General features: G+C 46.9%; 1 protein-coding gene across 2 annotated transcripts in view; it reads right to left on the bottom strand.

The window, feature by feature from the left end:
- Positions 1 to 26,177, bottom strand: part of CRACDL (CRACD like) — a 139,233-nt gene that overhangs the window by 12,410 nt on the left and 100,646 nt on the right. For both annotated transcript variants that reach the window (XM_030310434.1, XM_030310433.1), the window contains exons 6-7: positions 21,077 to 21,304; positions 15,579 to 17,139 (exon numbers count right to left, since the gene is read on the bottom strand). In XM_030310434.1, the coding sequence (XP_030166294.1) occupies positions 15,579 to 17,139; positions 21,077 to 21,304 (1,789 nt within the window). The remainder of the gene's footprint in view (positions 1 to 15,578; positions 17,140 to 21,076; positions 21,305 to 26,177) is intronic.

The following is a 26,177-nucleotide window of genomic DNA, read 5'->3' as shown; positions in this document are numbered from 1 at the left end:
GCTCTGATTTCTACTCTTTCTTCTAGGAGCTATGGTTCAGTATTCACTAATTCACTGTTCACAGCAACTTTATGGAGCATAACTACTACACATAATGAGAATCAACTGTACCTGGTGAGTGCCCACGAGGCACCAGGCCCTTTGGCAAGTGCTGAGTCTACAGACAGGAAGGCTGTTTCTAATCTAACACATCTCTCCAGTGCACTGCACACCGGGTCTCCTGCAAGGGCAATCAGAGATTGAGGGATCCTTCGACGGCTAGCACATATTCCACAGTCTGGGAATGAGTTCCAGAGCCTGCTGGCAGGAAACACAAGGGGCCTCTGGGGTACTGGTCTCATTCTGTTTCTTGTCTGGTGTGTTTGGTGTGTGAAAATTCACTGAGACACACATGATCTGTGTATTTCTCTGCATATGTATCACTCTTCAGTAAAAATTAAAAACAAAAACAAAAACAACCCACAAAAACTACTCTAAGATAACCGGGATTCGCTTGGTGCTTGGATAGCAACCAGGAAGGAGTCCGGGTCCCTGTCGAAATACAGAAACGAGGCAAGTCTGCACTGTGGAGCTATTTCCACACTGCAGTTAGGCAAGGCTACTGCCAGAGGGAGTGAGGATTCTCTCAAGGATGCCCTCTCCCTGGTCAGCAGAAGCTTCCCATCCTCTTCACTTCCCCTCAGACCTCAAAAGCATCCCGAGGTCCTTGGCCCACTTGCCTTCCTACTGCTGTCCTCCATCACCCCAAGAATCTCCCTCTTCCCTCCATCCTCTGAAGGCTTATCCTGAATCCGTTCTCCATTTCCTCTCCTAAATAAGACCCCAAAGATCAGCAAGGGCAGAGAACTTGCCTCTCTAAACACTCTCTTCACAGCCCCCTGGCAAAAGGGAGCTCTCAAGGAGGGCAGCTACTATGTCTGGGAGCCTCTTTCCTGGCCACTGGGGCCAAACTGTCCTTACCGCTGTTCCCTATTCCAAGGTCAGGAGGCGCTGCCAGGGTCTCCTCCTCACCCCAGCTCCTGAAACCCACCTTCAGACCTACAGATTGTCTCTCTCGTGATCTTCAAACCCCCATGGCAGGAAAAAAAATGCCACTGTTGTTTTAAATGGTCCTGGTAGCTTGTTTCTATCATAAGAGGTGAGAACCTGTGAAGGCCAAGACTGTGCCCTTTACCCTGGTATTGTGGGAAGTCTCTAGGGAACATCTTACACTTGCTCACCCACGAAGGGCAAACAACACTGATAACGAAGTCATGGTTGTATAAGTGATTCAGTCCTGGTGAAAGGGCCGATGGAGTCAGGTTTCTCAATGTCACAGCATATTCACCAGGGGAGAGCGGTCAGTCCTTGTCCCAGGGCAGGGATTTGTGCAGGCCTCCACAGTGGGAACTGATGTGAGTCTTTTTCCTAGGGGGGGTCCTGGGGTCTGCCTGGTTTTTTTCTTGTTACAGCACTAGCTATAACTGCTTTAAGACTCTGTTGCTCATAGGCAAAATCTGTGAAAAAGCATTTATAAACAAAAATCAATGCATGTCGGGCACCAGGGTGGTTCAGTTGGTTACACCTCCAACTCTTGATTTCAGCTCAGGTAATTGATTTCATGGTTCATCAGTTCAAGCCACTTGTCAGGCTCTGTGCTGATAGTGTGGAGCCTGCTTGGGATTCTCTTTCTCTCTTCCTCTCTCTGATCTTCCTCTGCTCTCTCTCTCTCAAAATAAATAAACTAAAAAATAAAATAAACCTAAACATTTTTAAAAATGACTGTGAATTGTATTGGGATTTGGATGTGTGAGGTCAGGAACCTGGTCACATGCAAGCACATTTATTGGGGGCGCCCCAGGCATTTGATGCTTTGCCAGGCTCTTTGCTGAACTTCAGGTGCAGCTGCCCAGCCTTCACATGTAAAGGCTGGCAGACATTCCCAAGCTGCCCACCCTGATCCCTACATCTCAAAGTGGAGACCCAGGAAGCCAGAGACAGGTTCAAGGACACAGAGTTGTGATACACATGCTTGGACTCAAAGTCCATTTGCTTAACTGCCACTGTCCGTGCAATTAAAACAGCCTCTAAGCAGAAGGCAGTGACCAAAGTCCATCTCTGAGCATAGAGACAGCTGCTGTCCAGTAACCGCCAGGTAATATAATGGGGACCTTACAAGGATATGGGGATGGAAAGGCACTGTTAATTTGAAGATAATTTTTAGCTACAGCAGATGATGGAGAAAAGGTAGCAAAACTATTATATTACATGGCACCCTCTTATAATTCAAAATGTACACAAACACCTCACTTTGGATTCTTTGCAGATCTCCAGGGGCAGCTGGAATTCTGCAAGATCTTTCTCAAGTGGTCACCAGAGAACAAGTAATTAGTTTGAGGGATAGCCCTTGTCCACAGAGCTTAGATTTTCCTTCCTCTATTACCTCTGGGCTGCCCTCACTCCCCCTGAACAGGTAGGGAAACTTCTCCCCACCCAAGAAGTGTTCACAGCTCAGGTTTATTCAGTGTTGATTTTCAGAGCAATACCATATTCCTAATGAACCTCACAACCCTGCTTTCAATCCCCATTTCAGAGACAGGAACACAGAATCTCATGGAGTAAAGGACTTGTCCAGGGTCACACTGCCAAACGCAGGCTTTTCCTCTACTCTTCATTCACCACATCACACACCCTCTCACAGTAAGGAGTATGACCCCACAACTTTCCTATATACCATTCTCTCCCTGTTATAATCTACTCACTGAGTGGCAAACAGTAGTTACTTAGCTTTGGCACTACTGACAGGTGGGGCTGGATGATCCTTTGTTGCTGGGGGCCTTCCTGTGCACTGCAGTATGTTTAACCTCTGCCCACTAGATGCTGGTAGTGCCTCCTTCTTACCACAGTCATGACAGTCAAATATGTCTCCAGATACTGCCAAATATCTGTGGGGGACAAAGTTGTCCTCACTTGAGAACCACCACAGTATAGCATAACAGTGAAGAGCATCTGGCTGCAGAGGTAGTCTGTGTGGCTCCACACTCCCCTCCACAGTTTACCTATGTTCCCTTGGGCAAGTTCTTTGGCCTAAGTTCCAGCTTTCCCATTTATAAAATAGGATTCTTGTTGCAAATTAAAATGTAAAACATTTAATATGAGCCTTGGCACTTAGTGAGTGCATAATATACATGAACTATTATTGTCACTATACAGAGTGTGTATAAGTGTGGTGAGTAAATCCACTGTAGACCCTGACTAAGGGAAGCTGATGTAGTGAGGGAGACGGACACACACACACACACACACACACACACACACAGGTGAAAGTGTAATGATGCTTTGACAGCAGGCACATTTTTGGGAGCAGCACAGAGCACAACCCTTACAGGGTGTCAAGAAGATGCTACTTGCCTGAAAGAGTGCCATCCGACAGAACTTTCTGCAGCGATGGAAATGATCTCTGTGCTGTCAGCTAGCCATGAGATATGGGGCTGCTGAGTCCTTGAGATGTGGCCAGTATGACTGAGAAACTGAAGTTTTAAATTTAATTTTAATTCATTCAAGTTTACATTTAAATAGTCACGTGCTAGGGATCCCAGTGGGCTCAGTCAGTGAGCATGAGACTCACTGATAGTGAGTTTGAGCCCCATGTTGGGGGGGAGAGTTTACATAAAAACATAAAGTAAATCCCAGTGGGCTCATTCAGTGAGCATGAGACTCACTGATAGTGAGTTTGAGCCCCATGTTGGGGGGGAGAGTTTACATAAAAACATAAAGTAATATGAACAGACATATGAGGCTAACAGTTCCATGTTGGTTAACGCAGATCTAGATCCTTGCTACTCAAATGTTGGTCTGTACACCAGCAGTACTGTCCCCATCAGAATCAGAGTCTTCATTTTAACGAGGTTCACAAACATTTGTAAGTTTGAGAAAGTGCTGCCCAAGAACAGGCGTTCTCAGTGCTAGCCACACATTAGAATCACTTGTGGAGTCTTTAATACTCCCATTGTCTGGGGCTCACCCTGCACCCATCAACCTGAACCTGTGGGGGTGATGACCCCAATTTGCGTCCATCACTGGGAAGCAGTGATATCAATGCTGCTCCAAACTTCCAGCCTGAGGGAGCCTTGGAGAGCCCATGATGCTGCCTTCTGGCGACACCGAGCACCCGTCTGACCAGGTGGTCCAGTTCCTGAACTGGGCTGATGCCCCCGCCCTCCACCCCCCACCGCTCCAGGATCTGGTGAACCCTCCCCTCCTGAAATCAGCCAGTGCCCCCTGCCTTGTATCTGGACATCTACTCCCAGGACCACCCCACTGATGCCCACACAGTCCTCAACTATGGTCTTACTGCTCAGGCTTTTGGCACTCTCTGCCCAGGACACTCGCCCACTTCTGTCATGAAGACGCTGCCGTCTCTCTTCAAGTGCACTCTTCTCCCACCAGCCCTGGGATAAGTGCATAGGGGGCTTCAGTCCCTGCATGAGGTTATGGCTGCCCTGGAGAAAGTGCTGCCGTGCACTCTGAAGTGGCAGCAGCATGCAGATGGATGGTGGGGGGCACTGCCTCTCCACACCCTAGGAGGTGGGCTGCACCTTTGCAGGAGCCTGAATGCTGGGCTGGCAAGTTTTAGACAGAGCAAAGCACAGCATGACCCTGATCTCCTACAGTCCATCACCCTTCCCCAGATAGAGCCAGAAGATTCTCAGTATCTTCCTAGTCATTCTCAGGTCCTAGCAGTCACTGTGGTCACTTTGGAATATGATATAGATTTTAGGTTGAGTCAGTATTAAGTCTCCTGTTCCCCTGAATGCAGGGTGTCTGAGCTGGGGTGGGAGGTCCTTTCCCAAGTGCTTAGGGTCTGGGAAGGAGGAAAGGTGGGGAGAATAGGCAGGGTTCTCCTGTGATTGGCTCCTACCATTGCCTCAGTGGACTCCATCCAATCTGGGGCTGGCAGGTGTCTGAGACTGAGCCAGGAATGCTCATCTGCAGCTATGCCTCTCTGGCCGTGACTTAGCTCCTCCTCTGCTCTTGCTGCTGTGTCCCTTTGCCCTCTCCATCAGGCAGGGCTCTGGGAGCACAGGTGTGTTATGTGGCAACCATGGTGGCCTTAATCCAGCACTGGTCTCCCAGCTGCAGGGCACACCTGTCCAGCTCTCCCAGAAGTCCCACACAAGGCCCCTTTGTAGACTCTGGACAAGGGAGGCCTCCTGACCCCACCCCATTGAGCTGGGGGCTCACAGAACTGTAGCTGTGCTCCTGGAAGAAAGTGTTTTGCAAATCCCCCTTCTTCCTCTCCCCTCTCAGGGCCCCTGTATATTCTCAGGGGGTGGGGTGGACTCCTCACAATATTCTACGCACACGCTCTCTCTGGGTTCTCGTATCTATGCGTTGGTGCCCTCACTGGTTTCACCAGGGACAGAGAGAATCCCATTCCCATATACTGTTGTTCTATGCAACTCAGATGAGTATATTTTGGTACATCCTTAGGAAGTTATGACTGTACTGTTGGAAACTACATCACATTTTGTAGTTACAAAGCTTTTGCTGCCCTGTGCGTTACTAATAACTTCGTCTTACAAAGGAGGAAATTAAGACTTCGAGGTTAAGGAATCTCATTTGCTCAAAATCCCACAGCCCCTGAAAGGTGGACCTTGCAGTAAAACCTCCAAACCCACACTCTTCAATCTTACCACCCAGCCCCCTGCCTTGCCCTTGTACCTGTCCATGCAAACCACAGTGGGGTTCCGTGGGGAACCCACTGCAGGCCACAAGACCCCCAAGCACAGATACTCCATAGAGAAAAACAAAAATGTGGATGTTCTCAGGGAGCTCAAGATTGAGTTCAGAAATGCAGAGTGCATTCAGGGCAAGCAGGAGTGTGTGCAGAGTGCCAAGGGAAGCTGGTGACACGGGTGGGGCTGGAGATGTCAGAGGAAGTGAACAAGTGGCAAGCAAACTTAGGAAGGCTGAAATGTCAACCTTGGCCAGAATCCACAAAGCCCTAAATGCACCCCCACCCCCAGGAAGGCATATACAGTAGGAAGGTGTAGAGAGTTTTAAAGAGGAAAGCTCCATGGTTAGACCCAGACCTGGGAAGAGAGAGTTGCAGGGAAGTGCTGCGGGCATTGGGTTAAAGACAAAGAGATCTGACTGTGCTGACAGCTCAGAACCTGGAGCCTGCTTGGTATTCTCTGTCTCCCTTCTCTCTGTCCCTCCCCGACTCACACTCTGTCTCTTTCAAAAATAAACAAACAAACAAACAAAAAAAAGAGCTGATGTGGGGGCAAGATAAAGACATTTCACATTAAGATGGCCAGGACCCACTGACCAAGGAGGACCTTTTTCATCCATCAGATTGAAAAAAAAACCTGTGATTTTTTCATCTAGTGCTAATGAGAGGTTCTCTACTCTATGCAAAGAGGTGTAGATTGGTACTACCTTTATGGGGGGGGGGTGCAATCTGAAGCTAAAAACTGCACATGCCCTTGAGCCAGAAAGCCCACTTTTAAGAATCTGTCCTACATGAGCACTGGGTGTCATGTGTAAGAGAGGAATCACTGGGTTCTACTCCCGGAGCCAAGACTACACTATGTGTTGACTAACTTGAATTAAAAAAAAAATCTAGGGGCGCCTAGGTGGCTCAGTAGGTTAAGTGTTTAACTTCAGCTCAGGTCATGATCTCACAGTTCGTGGGTTCGAGCCCCGTGTTGGGCTCTCTGCTGTTAGCACAGAGCCTGCTTTGGATCTTCTGTCTCCCTCTTTCTGTCTCTCCCCTGCTCACTCTCTCCCTCTCTCAAAAGGAAATTAAAAAAACATTTAAAAAAATCTATCCTACAGAAGGAACAGTGTAACTCCATAGAGATAAAATAGACAAGAATGGTTACTGCAGCAAAAGGAAAAAAAAAACAAAACCTCAACACACTCAGAATGCCCTTCAGTAGGGAATGGTTAAATAAAATATGGTACAGGCACTATGCAGCCCTTAAAAGGAATGAGGTCAAGTGACTCACTCTGATCAGAAAAGAGGCCCATGTCTTATCATGGAGTGAAAATATCAAATTGTGAGCCAACATGTATAATATTTTTGTGATTAAAAAAAGGGGGGATTCATCTGTGTGTTGTTCATACTGATGCAGCTCTGACTGCTACTGGCATGGGAAAGAGCTGGTGGTGGTTCCTTCTGTGGGTGGGATTTGAGATATTCAGAATGGGTGGAGAGAAGGTCACTGTCACTTTTTTGTATCATTTAAGAGATTATTTAAAAATTTACATGGAGTAAAATTCATTTTTGTTACAGGGTTTTAGGAGTTTTAATACCCTTAGATTCTTACAAAAAGTCACAAATAGGATATGGAACAATGTCAACACCCAAAGAATTCTCTCATGCCTCCCCTTTGTAGGGACCCTATCTTTATCCCCAGCCCATGACAACTACGGATCTGTTCTCTGTATCTTTGCCTCACCCAGATGTCATATAAATGGAATAATACGGTTTGTAATCTTTTGAGACTGCCTGCTTTCACTTAGCATATGGATTTAAGATGTTACGGTGTGTACTGGAAGTTCATTCTTTTTTATTGCTGAGTAATATTCCATTGTTTGGATGACCAATTGAAGGATATTTGGAGTGTCCCCAGTTTTGGGGGATTATGAACAATGTTGCCATAAATATTCATGTACAGGCTTTCATGTGAACCTAAGTTTTCATTTATCTAGGATAAATACTTAGAAGTGGAATTGCTATGTTATAAGGTAAGTATATTTGATTTTGTAAGAAACTGCCAAACTTTTCCAAAGTGACTGCACCATTCTGCACTTCCGCTAGCAATGTACGAGAGCTCCAGCTGCTCTGCCTCCTCCCCAGCGCGTGGTCATATTAGCTTTGTTTCAGCCATTCTAATATGTGTATAATGCTATCTCATTATGGTCTTAATTGGCGTTTCTCTAATGGCTAATGATGATTCACGTGCTTATTTGCCATCTCTGTATTCCCACTGGTGAAATATTTGTCCATGTCTTCTGCTTGTTCTAATTGTATTTCTTTGCTTTGTACTGTTGACTTTTAAGAACACTTTATATATTTTAGATACTAGTCCTTTGTGGGATATGTGGTTTGTAGATATCTTCTCGTATTCTGTAGCTTGTCTTGTTTCATCCTCTTAACGGGGTCTTCGGCAGAGCAAAAGTTTTTAATTCCAGTGAAGTCCAATTTATCAGTTTTTCCTCTTATGGATCATGCTTTGATGTCAAGTCTAAGAACTCTTTGTCTAGTCCTATGTTTCAAAGATTTTCTCCTAAGTTCCTGAAAGTCTTCTGGTCTCACTTTACATTTAACTCATTGAACCCCTTTTGAGTTAACTGTGATACATGATGTGAGACTTAAGTCAAGGTTCATATTTTTGCTTAGATGTTCACATGCTCCAGAATCATTTGTTGAAAAGATGAAATAAACGCATGTAAATACAACTCTAAAAACAAAACAAAAGTGCAAAAGTAATTCATCTGAGCTCCTTGGACTTCTAAATTCAAAAATTTAGGAAGTTTTTAGTCACTATTCCTTCAGATATTTTTTTCTGCTCAAGTCTTTTTCTCCTTCTGAACTCCTATGACATGAATGTTAACGCTTTTTCATATTGTTCCAATAGTCCTTGAGGCTTTTTCCCCCCTTTTTGTACTCAGGCTATTTTCTATTAATCTGTTTTGAAGTTCACTGACTCTTCTGTCATCTCTATTCTACTAACGAGTTTTTCTAATAAATCTTATTTCTGATACTGTGTTTTCCTGTTCTAAGATGTCTGTATTTTTTTCATAGCTTCTATTTCTTTGCAGAGAATTTGTATCTTCCCATTCATTTCTTTAAAAAACTTTTTTTCTTTCTTTCTTTTTTAAATTTACATCCAAGTTAGTTAGAATATAGTGCAACAATGATTTCAGGAGTAGATTCCTTAATGCCCCTTACCCATTTAGCCCATCCCCCCTCATACAACCCCTCCAGTAACCCTCTGTTCTCCACATTTAAGAGTCTCTTATGTTTTGTCCCCCTCCCTGTTTTTATATTATTTTTGTTTCCCTTCCCTTATGTTCATCTGTTTTGTCTCTTAAAGTCCCCATATGAGTGAAGTCATATGATTTTTGTCTTTCTGTAACTAATTTCGCTTAGCATAATACCCTCTAGTTCCATCCATGTAGTTGCAAATGGCAAGATTTCATTCTTTTTGATTGCCAAGTAATATTCCATTACACATATATAACACATCTTCTTTATCCACTCATCCGTAAATGGACATTTGTGCTCTTTCCATACTTCAGCTATTGTTAATAGTGCTGCTATAAACTTTGGGGTGCATGTGTCCCTTCAAAACAGCATACCTGTATCCCTTGGATAAATACCCAGTAGTGCAATTGCTGGGTCATAGGGTAGTTCTATTTTTAATTTTTTGAGGAACCTCCATACTGTTTTCCAGAGTGGCTGCACCAGGTTGCATTCCTACCAGCAGTGCAAAAGAGATCCTCTTTCTCTACATCCTCGCCAACATCTGTTGTTGCCTGAATTGTTAACGTTAGCCATTCTGATAGGTATGAGGTGGTATCTCGTTGTGGTTTTGATTTGTATTTCCCTGATGATGAGGGGTGTTGAGCATCGTTTCATGTGTCTGTTGGCCATGTGGATGTCTTATTTGGAGAAGTGTCTGTTCATGTCTTTAGCCCATTTCTTCACTGGATTATTTGTTTTTTGGGTGTTGAGTTTGATAAGTTTTCTATAGATTTTGGATACTAACCCTTTACCTGATATGTCATTTGCAAATATCTTCTCCCATTCTGTTGGTTGCCTTTTAGTTTTGCTGATTGTTTCCTTCGCTGTGCAGATGCTTTTTATTTTGATGATGTCCCAGTAGTTCATTTTTGCTTTTGTTTTCCTTGCCTCCGGAGACGTGTTAAGTAAGAAGCTGCTATAGCCAAGGTCAAAGAGGTTCTTGCCTGCTTTCTCCTCTGGGATTTTGATGGCTTCCTGTCTTACATTTAGGTCTTTCATCCATTTTGAGTTTATTTTTGTGTATGGTGTAAGAAAGTGGTCCAGGTTCATTTTTCTGCATGTCACTGTCCAGTTTTCCCAGCACCACTTTCTGAAGAGACTGTTTTTATTCCATTGAATATTCTTTCCTGCTTTGTCAAAGATTAGTTGGCAAAGATTAGTTTGTGGGTCCATTTCTGGGTTCTCTATTCTGTTCCATTGATCTTGTGCCAGTACCATACTATCTTGATGATTAACAGCTTTGTAATATAGCTTGAAGTCCAGCTTCCCATTCATTTCAAGAGTGCTCACTTTTACTTCTTAGATCACGGTATAATTGTTGCTTTAAAGTTTTTTTCTAATAATACTAATATTTGAATCACCTCAAGGTTGGTGTCTTTTCTTAGAAAATTTTTTAGGTTTTCCTGACTCTTTGATATGTTGAACAATTTTTGTTTGTATCCTAGACATTTTGAGTGTTTGTTCACACTCAGTCCTATTAAAATTCTCAAAGGTTCTGCTGCACTGATTCTAGTCAGTCTCATGCAGATGCATGTCAGAGACAAACTCTTGACCTCATGCACCTAGGTAAGGATCCTTCCTCAGGTGTCTCCCTTCTGTGATTTCCACTCCCACCCTCCAGTTTTCCAGCTAGAAAACCAGGGTTTACCCTCTGTGCTGCTGTGTGCTCCAGTGACCAGCACCCCGCAGGGCAGGGGGCAAGAGAAAGAAATCTGCAGGACCACCACAAGCACAACCTGTCACTGTGGCCGCTGCTGTGAGGAGCTGTGGCTTCACTACTAGATCTCTGCTGGCGTGCTGCCCAGAGAGTCAAAGGGCTCTGAACCCCACATGCTGCTATGGATGGAGGTGGTGCTCATCTGAGTAGGTCTGGAAGGATTAAAAGAGCTTTGCCCTAAAAGATGCCATTGCCACAGCCACCAGGACAAGAAGTTCCAGTTTGCTGCTGGCATTTGCCTGGCGCAGTGATGAGAGAACCCAAAGGGCTCCAGCCTGCAGGCTGTGCCACCACATGGAGGGGCTTGCTGCTTAGCTGCTGGTGCTCACATGGAGTAGGGCCAGGACTGTCCAACAAACTGCCCTACAGGGCTGGTGCTGGTGGTGGTGGGGAGCAGGAGGAGCAGGGCTGGAGAGTCACAAGAGCGGGGGTCTGCAGAGGTTGTTGGTACCATGGAGGCAAGGCAGGCAGGTCTTCAGAGTCCTGATCTCTCTGCCCAGCCCACCAGCTCCTACCTACCTTTCAGAATTCTCTGACATTCACTTCATGCATTTTTTCAAGGCTTTTAAATTTTATCAGTGGGAGACATAGGGTGGTGTGTGTTTGCTCCACCTTGGTCAGAAATGTAAGTCCCTTTTTCCAGAATTTTAAAGAAGTAGGATTACAAAGTGATTTTTCTTTATAATTTTTAGACTTTTCAGTGTTTTTTCCATGTTAAAATCTTTTTGATAACTCTGAGTTCTTTAGCTTATCTGGATAGATGAGGTAACTGAAAAGGAAAGTGATTGAGGTTGGTGGAGGTATGGATAATTATGAATGTTGAGATGTCAAGACAGGGATGCCCACAGACGGTTAAGTGCTGCTTGCTGTGGCTGAAGGAGTCAAAGGAAGAGAGAACTTGAGAAACAGGTGGGAATATGAGATGTTTTCTGTCTGGGGGCACTGAGGAGAGTTTGGTGCACTGAGAGGCAGCCAAGGAAGAGAAAATATATGCAGTTGGAGAAGCACAGGAAAGGTGGAGAAATGGAGGCCCAGGATGTTGACCATACTTGGTCAGGAAGGGACTGTCAAGGGAAGGATAGGCCGAAAAGAGGAGGAGATGTGAACAGACTTTTCTTTTCTTTTCTTTTTTTAAGAATTCAAGATATATAAACACAATTGACCCTTGAACAACACAGGTATGAAGTGCCAAGGTCCATATATATGAGAATTTTTCTAAATACCATATAGTGCTATAAACGTATTTCCTCTTCCTTATGATTTTCTTAATAACATTTTCTTTTAGCTAGCTTACTTAATAGTAAAAATTCACTATATAAGACACATAACGTACAAAATATATGTTAACTGTGTTATCGATAAAAGGTCAACAGTAGGCTATTAGTAGTTAAATTTTGGGGATTACAGGTGGATTTTTTGGCTGCACAGGGGGTTGGGCCCTGTAACCCCTGCACTGTTCAGTGATCAATTGCGTATTTTTTAGCATGATACCAAAAAAAGACTCCTTATGTTCTACTCAAATGAACTTGAATACAACTAAAGTAACTGTCATAGAGTAGGTGACAGTCTCTTTGAATTCCTTTCCTCCAGAAAATGCCTCTGACACCCAAAGACAAGATGGGCATCTATCTACACTCCCCTGTGGCATCCAGCTGCCACCTGGCCCTTTAGACTGGTAAGCTCCTTGAGGGCGAGGTCCTCATGCTTTTCCTGATGGCCTTTTGGGGGCCAGCACAGTGCTGTGTGTATCACAGAAATATATGCAATATTTATTGCAAGAATGAATGCATGAATGAGTGAGTACCAGAGTCTAGAGAAAGAGGTTCAGAGGTCTGCGTGTGCTACTGTATCACCCGCCCAGTCTGGAGGGAATGAGCTTAGACAGAAGGCTGAGGCTCATTGTCAAATGAGGCTCCTGGGTGACAATGGCAATTTGTCCAACTATTCTCCAAAATACCCAACATGTGACCACAACCAAATGAAACAAAAATTACACACGCACAGAGAAGAATGACTAGAAGGAAAGGACAACAGGGATAACATCTAGAAAGCAGACTCCTAAGTGGTGGCTTTTTTCTATATACTTCCTACGTTTTACCATTTTCTCACACAAGAATCTCTTTTTTCCTGACCTGTCATTTAGACTCTGGGATGGACTGGCTTACCAGGAGGATGGGTAATGTCCTGCACAAGTGAACAAGGCTGGTAACCCCAGGCCGTTAACCTCCTATTAATGGTCTTGTTTGCACTAATGAGCACATACGGTACTGGGATTGCAGAACCACCCCAACATGGCCCTGTGAGGTCCAGCCCACTTGGCAAAGCTGGGCTCCTCTGTTTACTGCAACAGCTGGGGCATCCTCCCTGCCTCCCCCACGGAAGGATTCTTTCATGCCTTCAGAGAAGGAAGGTGGGAATGTGGACGAGAGGAGGAAGAATAAGCAGAGTGCGGGGGACAAAGTGCTTGAGTCCTGAAGGTAGGATTGTGCACCCATCTGGGACACCTTGGTGACCTAACTCTCTGGTGTGTGCGCCCCTGGAAGGCGTACAGGGGTGGCAGCCCATCTGGGAGCTCTGGGTAAAGTGCCTGCCACCACAAGATAATAAACAGCAGTAATTAGGCCTTTCTGGAAAACTGAATAATACTGATATTAAAACTGTTATTATATGTATGTCTTATATGAATTTAATTGCTTCCAGTGGTTATATTTTGGGAGCAGTGAGGATGGCAGTAGAAGTAATAAGAATGAATTAAACCACAAGCAGATCCAGTGTCTGGGGAAGATAGAAGCTGCTTTCACTAATGGGATTTGACAACACAGACCCTGTGATTCTGTTCTGGTCTGCATGAGGCAGGCCCTAGACCCCAAGGTCCCAGGCAGCAGCCAAAACCCAACCTGACACTCGCCCTTCAAATACCACCCACACTTTGAGAGAGATGGTTTCAAGCAGAATGAGGGTAATTCTTCCCTTCCTCTCTCTGCACTGAAATGAAAATCACTACCCCTGCCCTAAAGTAACCTAGATTCTTTCACCTTGGAATTCAACTGGATTGGCTATTTCTGTCACTTAGAGAATGTTAACAAGTGGACAATTCTTTTATACTATACTTCTAAGTAAAGCTGTCATAAATACCGTATTTTATAAATTAAAGAAAAAAAATAAGGTCCTTATAGACCAGTCCAGTCATCTGACAATAAACAAGCCTAAACTCTCACAGCTTAGGCTGAGGAAGTTTTAAATTATTAATATGTCAAGCATTGTCCTCTGAAGCTTCTTTTCCAGCTCTGACCATGAACCCAAGTATCCTGTGTTTAAGTTCCATTCAGTCAGCAAGCCCTTGAGAGACATTTTCAATTCCAGGCCATGAAGGTGGATGGTGCTGATGTCAGGGTTTTATCTGCACAGAGAAAACCCCCTCCTCCCTTGATATTTCAATGGGTTTTTGAAGCACTCTACAATAGCTTCAATAACCTGGCTGGAAATCTGCAGAGTGGATCATCAGCTACAGCTTGAACCTCTCCCAGAGCTCCCTTGCTAATTAGCCTAATGTAGCGACAGTAGCAGCAGCAAAAAATTACAGCTGAGCCAAGGGGCCTTGGATCAGGAAGGCCATGCATGTGGGCTCCTTCAGGGGGTTCTCCTGGCACTACTCCCTGGAACTGTCACCTTAAGAACTTAAAGCACTACACACACACACACACACACACACACACACACACACACACACACACACTTTCACTTCCTAGGATGAAAGCAGAAAAGAGTTTCTTTGAAAACTGTCTTTACATTGCTTTCTGTGAGCTAATTTTTTCTTACGTGTGTACTTCACCTTCCTTTTAGGGTGTGGGGTCCCTAGGAGAACAACTGCGTCCTATTTCCTCTCTGTCCACAATGCAGCACTAAAGTGGAGTCCTGGACTTAGAATAGCCACTTAAAAACATCCTGAAAGTTTTGGTTTTTTTCAAATAAAATTTGCCATGGAAAATTTCTCTTTAGGCCCCTCATCACATGCACACACGACTGGTCCGTGTAGTTTCGTTTCTGGCACACTGATTTCCATTAATAAAAGAACCCAGCAATGAAAGATGATTTAGCTCTACCACAAATACCCATTTCCAACAGATATGTTTCATCTGAAACACTATAAATAAAAAGTGACAAATGTCAAAGACATAGAAAGGTCATCTATTTTGCCTCTGCTCATTTTAAAGGGCAGTTGCTTTAGAAGATTCTTCCATTCAGCCCCAATCTTCACACCACCTCCTTTCTGGGACAGGAAGTTAACGCCCACCCGGAGGGGCTCTCCTTTTACATAAAAGGCTCGTGACTCCAATAAATGGGATGCTTCCCGCATGAGGCTGGGCCACATGAGCCTGATTATTAAACAGGAAAAAATTCTTTCTTGGGGAGTGGGGTGGGGGGAAGGTCAGAAGGATACTAAATGACAGAGGAGCCAGATGCTTCATTTATAACCAAGAAGTGCTGTAGGCCCCAGGAGTACCTCCTTCTACCAGAGTACACATATCCCAAGATTCTGGAACTCACTGAGCTTCCGATCTTAAGAAATGATAGAAGCATTTGAATGATCCCCTGAGCAGCCCATCTCCTCTCCGGGAATATGCTGCAAGATGGGTTTTTACATTTCCCTTACTTCTCCGAACTTCCACAAAATCCTGCTCTGTTTCCCCCTTCTCTGGTCTCTATTCATAACTCTGGATGAACCGTGTTAGTGGTACGAGAGGGATTGCGACGTTTTCGCCCTTAGATCTTGCATACTCTGCGGACGCCCCACTTGCCCACGGTCCTGCCCCTTCCCCACCAGGCGGCGCGAGCTCTTACCAGCTGCCCTGTGCGGCGACCGCGTCTCTGCCGACCGGGTCTCCCGTCTTCGGTCCTGGGGCAGCGCGGCCTTGACCAGCTCCCCGGGGCTCGCGTCCGGGGACGGGAGGGGGCGGCTCTGCAGCTGCGGCTTCCGGGGCAGGGGCGGCTTGGAGCTGAGCGGCTCCGAAGGCCGAGCCTTCCCCTTTCCCTGCTCGTGCGGGGACCGTGCCCCTCGAGGGGAGGAGGCCTTTGCGACCTGACATTTCTCGTCTTTGGGGAGCAAAGCCAGCCCCCCTCTTTCTAACCGGATTTCAGCGCTGTATCTTTTTATCCCTCTTGCTTCGGCAGAGGACGCCTCTCTGTGCTTGAAGGACAGAGACGTGGAGCGCAGCTTGACGGCAAAGGGGCCTCTGTCCTCCCCCGATGTCGGCTCGCGAGCCGCCGGGCAGGGGTCTCCCGGGGCGTCCCGGGGGCTCCGGCCCGGCCCGGCCGCCGCGTCCCCCGAGTCCCGAGAGCCGCCGCCGCCGTGGGGCTCGGGGGGCGCCCGCAGGTCGTTGAGCGCCGCCTCGCTCCTCCAGGCCAGGCTGCTCCTCAGAAGCGGCAGGCGCACCGGCAAGGCGCCCGCGGGGCCCGCGTGCTCCAACAGGCGGGTGCTGCCCGAGCGCGGCCACGCCCGGCCCGACGACACGGAGAACTTCACGGCCCGCAGCTCGCTGCCTGCCCGCTCCACCTTCCGCTCGGGCGCCGGCCTCTCCGGTTCCCCCTGTGGGGGCTCCGCGGGCTCGGCCCGGGGCTGCTCGGCCTCTCCGTCCAGGGGACCGGGAGCGGGCTCCTCCGCAGGCGGCTCGCAGGCGGCCGGCGCGCCGGGGCTCTCGCTCACCGCCGGGGCCTTGTGCTTCAAGCAGCTCTTGGGAGCCGAGGGGCTTGGGGCAGGGGCCTCTGGAGATCCCTTCCCTGCTCCCTCGGGCTCGGGTGCTTCCAGCGTCAGCTCCACCTCCTTCTGGACACTTTGGTCTGGTCCATCTAGACCAGGGGGTGTCTCCGAGGTGATGGCAGGGTCAGTCTCGGGAGGCGTCGTGTCCCCCTCGGGGATGGAGGGGGATAATCGAATCTCGATGTCTCCAGAAGCACAAATCACCTCATCAGCTGTTTCCCTGGCTGGGGGACTTGTGCTTTCCAGGGACGGCTCCTCCCTCTGGATTTCGCTGTCAGGATTATGGTGGTGATGCGGGGAACCTTCTGGCAGAGATGGGGACTCAGCGCAGGGGACCGGGCCCGACTCGGACTCAATGACCTCGGGGGTGGCTGGGCGGCTTGAGGTGTTATCCCCAAGGAAGCTCTCCTCCTCGGCGCTGGCACTGAGTGCAGGGCAGTGCTGCAGGCGTGCCCGCCTAGCCCGTGGCCCCCCAGATTGCAGCATGGTGGCTAGTCCTCCAGGCTCAGGGCTTCTGTCCAGTCCCACATCCTGCTGTGCAGAATTGGGGTTCTCTTCTGTGCTGACTTTGGGTAAGGACTTATCATCATATTCCTCTTCCTCTGGGGTGCACGTCAGATCACTCAGGGATTCAGACTGTGCTCGCTGGCAGAGATAAAAAGGACAAAGACAGCATCATCATGTCAAATATGTCAAATGCCTATGACATTCCCATTTTGTATAAGAGGAAACAGTGTGTCTCTAAAGCTGGCACCTAAGCAGGCACTGACACAGGGTAGGGTGTCTCTTAATAACTCCCATATTGGTCTGTTTGGAATCTTGCCTTACAAGTTCAGCTTTCAGCAGAACAATGGCAGCTATGCCCTCTAGGTACATGGTGCTTAAGGTTCTAGTGGCTGAGCCACAAACACTGCTCTCCAGAGCAAAGGGAAGGGGATCAAATCAGCTGGGTGTCTGCCATGCTTTACACTCCACACCTATTATTTCATTTACTCTTGATTCATCCCAGCAAGGAAGAATTATTTCCTCTTTGCACTTGTAGTACTGGGAGCTCAGAGAGGGCCATACTTTGGTTAAGGCTGAGCTTATTAGCTCAGGTGAAAAGCTGGTGCTCTCTCCATGACCCTGTGCTGCCTGAGAGCTAGTTTTCCATCTCAGTGCGCGCTCTCTCTCTCTCGCTCGCTCTCTCTCTCTCTCTCTCTCTCTCCAAAGATGGGCCCCAAGGTGAGGGCAAACTGGTTTGCCTAAAGGGTAATTTCATATCACATCAAACACAGTCAAAGGCAAACCACAGCTTACAAGATAAAGTCCAAAAGCATAGCTGATAGGATAAAGTCCAAACTTTTCAGTTAAGTCAAAAGTCTTATATTCTCTGGTCTTAAATTATTTCTCCTAGTCCCTGCTCAGGTCAAGCCATGCCCCCACTAGTGAATGTGCCTGACTCTGGGCCTGAGTGACTGGCCAGCTGCTCTTTCCCCACATCTCCAGGTGTTCTACCAGTAACCCCCAAGAACAGTCTGAGATTCTACTCCAACAGGAAGTCTTGCCTATTGCCTGCAGCTTATGGTGCTCCTCCTCTCCCCGAGCCCTACCGGTATGACAATCAAACATTGCCTTGTATTTTTTGAAGTCTCTGGAATTTAAATTTAGTCCAACTTCCTCCTTACTGTACCCAAAGTCAGTTGCTGCTCTCTTAGGAAGGAAAGGAGATCAAAGTAGCAATGAATCATTCAAAAGCATGAAAAAATGACCAAAAGGTTGAGGGTGTGAGGTCAATCTTTTTATAAGAATTTTTTTTTAATGTTTTTGTTTTTGAAAGAGAGAGAGAGAGAGAGAGAGAGAGAGAGTAAGTGGGGGAGATGCAGAGAGAGAGACAGAATCCGAAACAGGCTCCAAGTTCTGTGCTGTCAGCACAGAGCCCTACGCGGGGCTTAAACCCACGAACCGCAAGATCATGACCTGAGCTGAAGTCAGATGCTTAACCGACTGAACCACCCAGGTGCCCTGAGGTCAACCTTTTTAAAAAGTTCAGGACATCAGACCTCCTTTCCTTGATGTTAAGAAATGCTCAGGGAGTGTTTGCAGTAGGTTTTAGTTTTTGTTTGCTGTGTTATTTTAACATTTCCACCAGCATCTGCTTGCTAACAGAACACAGGATAAGTGGGATGTCTCTGACAACGCCTAAGTGAACTCTTGCCAAGATGCACAATTCTATTCCCATGGATTTGAAAAGAGGAAGATGTGCAAAGAAATCTACAGAAGAATTTTCAAAAGCCACAGTTTCAATAGGTGTCAGGGGCCTTTTGCTACTACAGGAAATCACTGATGTTGAAACCTGTTTAGGATGTGGGTCATGCTTTAAAACTATCATAAGCCTCACTAAATGAGCATAAAGCTGAGAAGCAGGCCTGGCTGGGAGCATCCCACCCTGGGCCACTGGCAGCTACAAGGAGGTAAGGGTGGAGGGCCAGGCAGAACAAAGGTAGTGTGGAATATGGACTCGGACACTGAACAGAGTTTCTCGAGGGAACAAAGTGGCTTCTGAGTTGGTCTGGGATCGTCAGCTTGGTCCTGGGATCATCAGGAAGGATGCATAGACCCACCCCCCTTGCTGCTGCTGCCTCCTCTCCCCTCCTCTCCTGGGCCCTAACAGCAGCCTCACATACCCAAGAGGGGCCAGGGTACCAGGAAAGTCCTCATGGTTGGGAGGAGGGACCTCATGACCGAAGGGCAAAGGGGGCTATGAATACTCGAAGGAGAGAGGCCCTGCCTTAGGACCCAACAGTGACTCTGGTGACCACTGGCCAGATACCTCTGCCCAGTCAAAAACTTAAGGTATCCGTGCCTGCTCCCTACCAAGAAGGGGAAGCAAAGAAGGAAGGAAGATATGTAAATGACAGAATTTAAATCAAGAAATGTTTACTGGACTGACTAAATGAGAATTTCTGTTACTCTAAAATGGGGTTCAAGAGCTAAGTCAAGTTCAAATGTAAAGAAAGAATGAGAGGTACAGCTTTGTCCAGAGGACAGTAAGGCAGGAAGTTGTATTTCCCCCATCTGGAGTATGAGTGCGGCTTCTCTCTGCTACAAAGTCCTGAGCAGGCTGTGGCTGGTTACACGTACCCTTGCCAAAGCAAAAGACATCCCCATGGGAATAAACCCTAGACTTGAGGACAGAGGGAGCTGGCTCTGTCCCTGCCCTGTGGTCCCACTCAGTATGAGTATAGGCAGGTTCGAGTTCCTGGTCCTTGCCAAGTCCCACAGCACCAGGCCTGTAAATGCATTGGATGTGCAAGCACTTATACAAGTGTCCAGCTTGCACAAGGGCATATTGGCCTGAGGGTAACCATAGCTGACTTCTTTCCTCAGCCTTAGTCCCCTCTAAAGTCAACCCTGCTGGCCTGAGTTTAAAAAGCACCTACCTTCCATACACCCAAAGGAAACCCCACTGTTTCCAGGGAGTCCCCGGAATCCTGAGAAGTCCCAGCCCACCATCCCTAGCTGAGCACCTAGCTCATCCTGGGCACTTCATCAATACCCCCACAATACTGTCTCCAAGGAAGGAGGGAGAGAATGTTGGTCTGTGAACATCTCTTTCTCAGCACTCTCATTCTCTGTGGCCAGTCTGGCCCCACACCTGCCCTCAGCTCCTCCAGGGCTGGAATACTGTGGGCATCAGGCAGTGGAGAAGTCTACAATCCTATGTGGACCCCTAACCTATGGGTACTATGAAGACAAAACACTCCACAAATGAGTTCTCGACACCCAGAACTACAAGCTGACAACTACACAGGCAGTGTGACCAAAGAGGGATCTGTCCTCACAGGGGCACAGTCCCCATGCTAATAAGTAGGTCCTTGTCCAAGGCAGAAATCTGTGCTAGTGTGTCAGCTTATCTGTCATTGGTTCATGTCTTCATTTGTTCATCCATTCAACAAATGTGCCCTGAATGCCAGCTGTGTGGTTAGCATTGCTCTAGGGGTGGGATGTAGGGCTGGGACAAGGTCTCAAGAAGACTGGCAATAAACAAGTGAGCATACACAATTATAAAGGTCACTTATGTGTGTGGCCTGTGCTATAAAGAAAGTGAACACACTGGTGGGAAGGGAGGGCTGCTTTCCATAAGATGGTCAAGTGAGCCCCTCTGAGCTGAGACTCCAAGGCTAAGGAGCCAGCCAGGAGAAGAATGTCTCAAGCAAGAGACCAAGGCCTGAGGCCAGAGACAGGCCAAATCGTGTTGAGTGAGTGAGGCAGAGAATAAGAGTAGGTCTCAGAGGTAGGCAGGGCATGGTCATGCCAGGCCTGGAGTGTGGACCTTACACTCAGTGCTGTTGGAAGGCAAGGGACCCACAGCATGTAGCAGCTTTCACAAGAGGTGCTGCAGAACCAAAGAACAGATGGCATGTTTATGCAAGGAAGAGACATATCTGACGTATATTGAAAAAGATGAGCAACTCTAGCTCCTGGAGATGGTCCTACTGACCATGGGGTTTCTCGGAAGGGGCACGTGACCCTGAGGGGAGAGAGGCGGGGGTGGATGGGAGTGGGGGGCAAGTCTGCCTGTAAGAAAAAGCCCAATTACCGAAGACAGCCGCCTCATTTTGCTGGACCGCTGGTTGCGGGGCTTAACCAGGAGCTTGTGCTTAGCTGCAGAATTGTCCAGGCAGGAGGAAAATTCTGGAGGGTAATCAAAATCAGCCACGGGTGCCACGCTGCTGTCGGAGGTGCGGGGGGAGACACTGGCATCGCTCACGTGCCTGGAGGAGAGCTGGTCTGGAGACTGTGGCCGGGATGAGGATACTAAAGAGACCTTCATGGGAGAAGTAAACACACCAAGCATTAACTTCGCAGTATGAAATGGTCCCACCAGCACATCAACTCCCTTCTTGTAAGGTGCTCAGTCTTCTCATACCGTCTCTGGGCTTTACATGGAAGGACAGATTTAAAATCTGGCTCTCAACAGGGAGGGTTCCAGGACACCCCCTTGGAAAAGTGTTCCTTAGAAAAGCTGGCAGCTTTAAAAGTTGGGCCAACCCCTAACAACTTACTCATTTCCAAGGCCGTGCAGAGAACCTATGTCCTAGGCACCCTTGATGAGATAACTCTGCCTTCACCTTCCTAAGCAGGTATCTGTGATTCAGACAAGAGCCTCTTTCTCTGGTGAAACAGACCGACCCGATTTCTCTAAGAGCAGCCTTGGTCCTGAGAGGGTGGCCCAAAGGTGTGATTTTACAGGCTGGGGCAAAAGATGTGCCAAGCCCACCACTCAGCACCCCATCACGGCAGCTGCATTTCACTCATTCTAGAAGGTTCCTGTATCTTCATGTGTCCTCTTGGAGACATAGGGCTGTAAGTTTCCATCTGTAGTTACAAATATTTTACTAGTTTATACCTCAGCAGGGAGGCACTAAGTCAGGCAAGGGCAAAAGTGTTGTCAGAGAGGAAGGGGATTTGGGGAGTCATGTGGAAGGATGAGTGCAACACGCTGTTACCTGCCCACTGAACTTGGCAAACTCCATGACTGAGTGAGGTCTAAGTGGGTTCTGCCACAAAGACATTTGTCAGCATGAAATAGTGTGTGTGTGGGGGGGAGTACCCACTGTGCACCCCTGAGCAAACACAGCCCAGATGAGCGAGGAGCAGGGAGAGAATCCGGGAGGTGCTGGGCTTCAGTTACAAATCTACCACCTACTTCTGTTCTACTGTGGTGCTCAGTATTAGGGTCAAGTTTACATTTTCCCCCTCCAAATAAATGTTTTTTATTTGCCAAATTTTATATGTTATACACACAACATTTACTATTGTGACCACTTCTAACCACACAGTTCAGTGGCATTAAGTATACTCATGTTGCTGTGCAACCATCTCCAGAGCTTTTACTCTTGTAAAACTGAAACTGCACCCACTCAACAACAATTCACCATCTCCCACTGTCAACTCCTGGCCACCACCACTCTACTTTCTGTCTCTATGAACTTGACTACTCTAGCTACCTCACACTGAGTGGAATCATACCATATTTGCTTTTTTTGTCTGGCTTATTTCACTTTGCATAATGTCCTTAATGTCCATCCATGTAATAGGATGTGTCAGGCTTTCCTACCTTTACAAAGCTGAATGATATTCCAGTGTATGGAAATACCACATTTTGTGTATCCATTCATCCATCAATGGACACCTGGGCTGCTTACACATTATAGCTGTTGCGAATAATGCTTCTGTGAACATGTGTGTAGAAATACCTCTTCAAGAACTAGCTTTCAATTCTTTCAGGTTTCTACCCAGAAGTGGAACTACTAGATCACAGAGTAGCTTTATTTTTCATTTTTTGAAGAACCTCCATGCTGTTTTCTACAGTGGCTGTACCAGTTTGCATTCCCACCAGTGTACAGGGGCTTCAATTTCTCCACATCCTTTCCAACACTTGTTATTTTCTGTTTCTTTGATAGTAGCCATCCTAATGGGTGCTGCGTGTTCTTTGGAACACACATTTTAACTTAAGACCATAATTTTATGCACCTCACAATGATTTAGTAAGCCCCCATGAAAATGGTCTCCTCAGGGGAGGCAGCAAACAAGATGTGGGCAGCAAGTGGACTCACAGGGGTCTGGGTACATCCTGCTCAGCTCTTCCACAGCCCTGGAGCCCTGGACAGAGCAGGCTCCAGTAGCCCCTGCTAAACTAGGGGGGCACCAGACGTGTGTCACTATTAGAGAGACAAGCTGAGGCAGGGATTGTCCTGCAAGGGAACTTCCTCAGAGAAACGTATTTTCCCTGTTAACAGAAAGTTGTATTTTCTCCTGCAAGTATTAAGTTTATTCCTGTCAATTAGGAGAAGACAATTACTAAAATGAAGGGGAAAGCGTTATAAATGGACCTAATCTATTTTAGTTCTCTTGTTTCAGTGACTTGTGTTCTTACGGGAATAAAGCAAGAAAAATTATTTAAAAAAATAAACCACAGGGCTCCTGGCTTCCTCTGTGCCTGTGGCTTTGGCTTCCACTGCTGTAGCTGATGACTCAGGAAGTCACCTAAGATTGGGCAGATGACACCTCTCCCAGGCAGTCCTCCCTCAGGGTCACTGGTAGAATGGGTACATTCCAAAGAACATAGAGAACGCTTCTTCATTTTCACCCTTGTCTAGAGGAACAATGTATATACACTTGGTAAAATTTGGGCTCTTGTTTTTGTGTTTTTCTGACTGTTGTTTTTTTCTGACTCAAGAGACCAGGCAAGATGAGCTGCTTTGCAAATGCAGTGACTCTCAGGTGAGAATGATGACATCTTCTGTGAGGACATGAGATGTGGTCAACGCCCCTGCCACACACACATCCCATTAACCCAAAGGAAAAACCTTCCCTGCCTCCCGTCCACTAGCTTTGCACTGTTTGAGCAGACGGTCCTGGGTTCAAACCCACTCTGGCCCCTGCATGGGTGACGGTGGGTGGGGGAGGCAGATCCTGGCAAGGAGCTTAACTTCCTAGAAACTCTGACCACAATGACCTCTGTCCCCACAAAATCCCTCCACTGGCTGTCATGGTTGGTCTTCCTACTAGGGCACTGAACTCTCACTTCTCAGTCTTTGCTGTCATTCGGAGAGTTCTTAGGGCCTGAAAAGACCAACACCTTCATGACTGAGGAGAACGGTGAGTCCAGTGTTTGATCAGAGAAGCAACTATGCGACTTGGGGTAAGGTCTGTGGGTACAGTACAGGCTGGGAAAGCTGACCTGGATTTTTGTCTGTGGGCCGGAAGCATTCACACTTGCATTGCTTGCCCCAGTTGCCCAGTTTGACCTAAAATCTGTGCTTCTGGATGATTCTGGAAGTGAATGATTTAAAAAGTCTAACAGGAGGCCCTTCGTTGGAGGAATGTGACTCACATGGGAAAATGGCCTGGAGTTCAGAGGCTTTTTTGGGGGTGAACCTGAGTGACAGCTGCTTTACAGTGTTTGTCCTCAAAGAGAGGGGTTCACAATTACCTCACCTGTTAAATTAGTCAGTAACACCTTCCTTACAAGACTATTGTTACACATGGAAAACAGAAATTTCAGTCCTGGCACATGGTACTTGTCCAACAAATAGTAGCTATCAAAAAAAAAAAAAAAAAAAAAGAGAGAGAGAGAAGGGGGGTGCTCAGCCACTGAGGAGTGGGCTGAGGGAGGCGCACGCAGGAACAGGCCACAGACGTGAAGTAGAGCCAGTGGGACCTTTCTGGGCAGGAGAGGCCTGCTGGCTTTGCACTCCAGCTGGCCTTTCCTGGTGAGGGAAGGGGAGGCATTGACCTACCTGATCTCACAAAATCCTCTCCAAAACCCTCTGAGGACACAGATTCCTACAGGTGACAGAACCTGCCCATTGGTAGCACAGCAGTGTGTGTGTTTCCACCAGAGACATGCTGTCTCTCCATGTTACCTTCCCTCATCCCCCAGGATAAAGACAACTTGCCAGCTTGCCACCCTCTACCCAGTGTTTCCTACTTAATGGTAGGATACTTAGCAGATGGCTAGTTTGATGTAATTTTACCATAAAAATCACCACGTTTCACCAGTTGTTACCTAATGTGGCAATGAGATTTTAAAAATAATTCCATGCATTTCCTGAAAAACTCATCCATCAGGAAATATCACTCATCAGGTCTTATCATGAAATACTTGTTCCTGGAAACCTTGTATCAAAATAATCTTTAAGTTTTTCTGTCAGGCATGTGGGCTTGTGTAAGGAGTCGTCAACAGGAAAAAAATTAAACAGCTCACAATCCCATCCTGGTGGGATTTAAGGTACCATTATATCAAATACCATGTGTTATGTAAAAACACTTTAAAGGCTGCATTGTTTCCCCATCTCAGTCAGTCCATTGTGCCCAAAAAACTTTTAGGGCATAAAATATGATCACCGTGTCTTCAAAATCTTGATAATAAAGATTATATATATTTTTTAAGTCTTAAAGCTTCCAATTTTAGGTTCCTGTGAAGCTAATGGCTTGTTCATACTCAGAGCACTGTTTTGTCAGTAACATAACCACCATAGGAGGGACACTGAGAAGGATGAGGCCATAGCCCTGTCCAGTGTGAGTGGCTCCCAGGCAACTAAAGATAGAATTTGTGTATCATGGTGCTTTGCAGGTTTGGAGTTGGGCTCATGCCCTAATGAATGGAATTAGAAACTACCTGTTATTCTGTACTTTCCCAGTTCAATGCAGAGAACCATGGTGCTGTGAGAGCCAGAGAACTGTGGGATGGAGTGAGGGCAAGTCAGTCAACTATGGCTCGTGAGGGTCATCTCCCCAACACATGGCCCTAAAACATACAAAGTCACATCTGGTCCTGAGGCTGGGGACCCTGAAGCTGCACATCTCAGAGTACAAACATGGGTCTTTCACGTGTCACCATAGGCAGCAATAGCCTGTCAAACCTTCCCTTCCAGTATTTTAAGGTATTAAGGGGTACAGGGTTGGCTCAAAGTCCAGGAAATAGGCCAAATCATCTTCCTTGTCTTCTCTTCCTTCTCTTCGACATGGGAGAGCAGGTGTGGGTAGCTCACTGTCCTCAGACTCTGCTCATGGAGAAAGCAGGGACAGGTTCACCCTAGAGCAGAATTCCAGAGAGAAGAATTCTCTAGCCAGCCCTGAGTAAACCCCCAGCCCTGGGGCTTACTTACATTCAGCTATACCACAGTCCTTCC

This window comes from Lynx canadensis, chromosome A3, assembly GCF_007474595.2.
Source record: "Lynx canadensis isolate LIC74 chromosome A3, mLynCan4.pri.v2, whole genome shotgun sequence".
NCBI classification, from domain to species: Eukaryota; Metazoa; Chordata; class Mammalia; order Carnivora; family Felidae; genus Lynx; species Lynx canadensis.
This window is presented reverse-complemented; position numbering and strand designations above follow the sequence as displayed.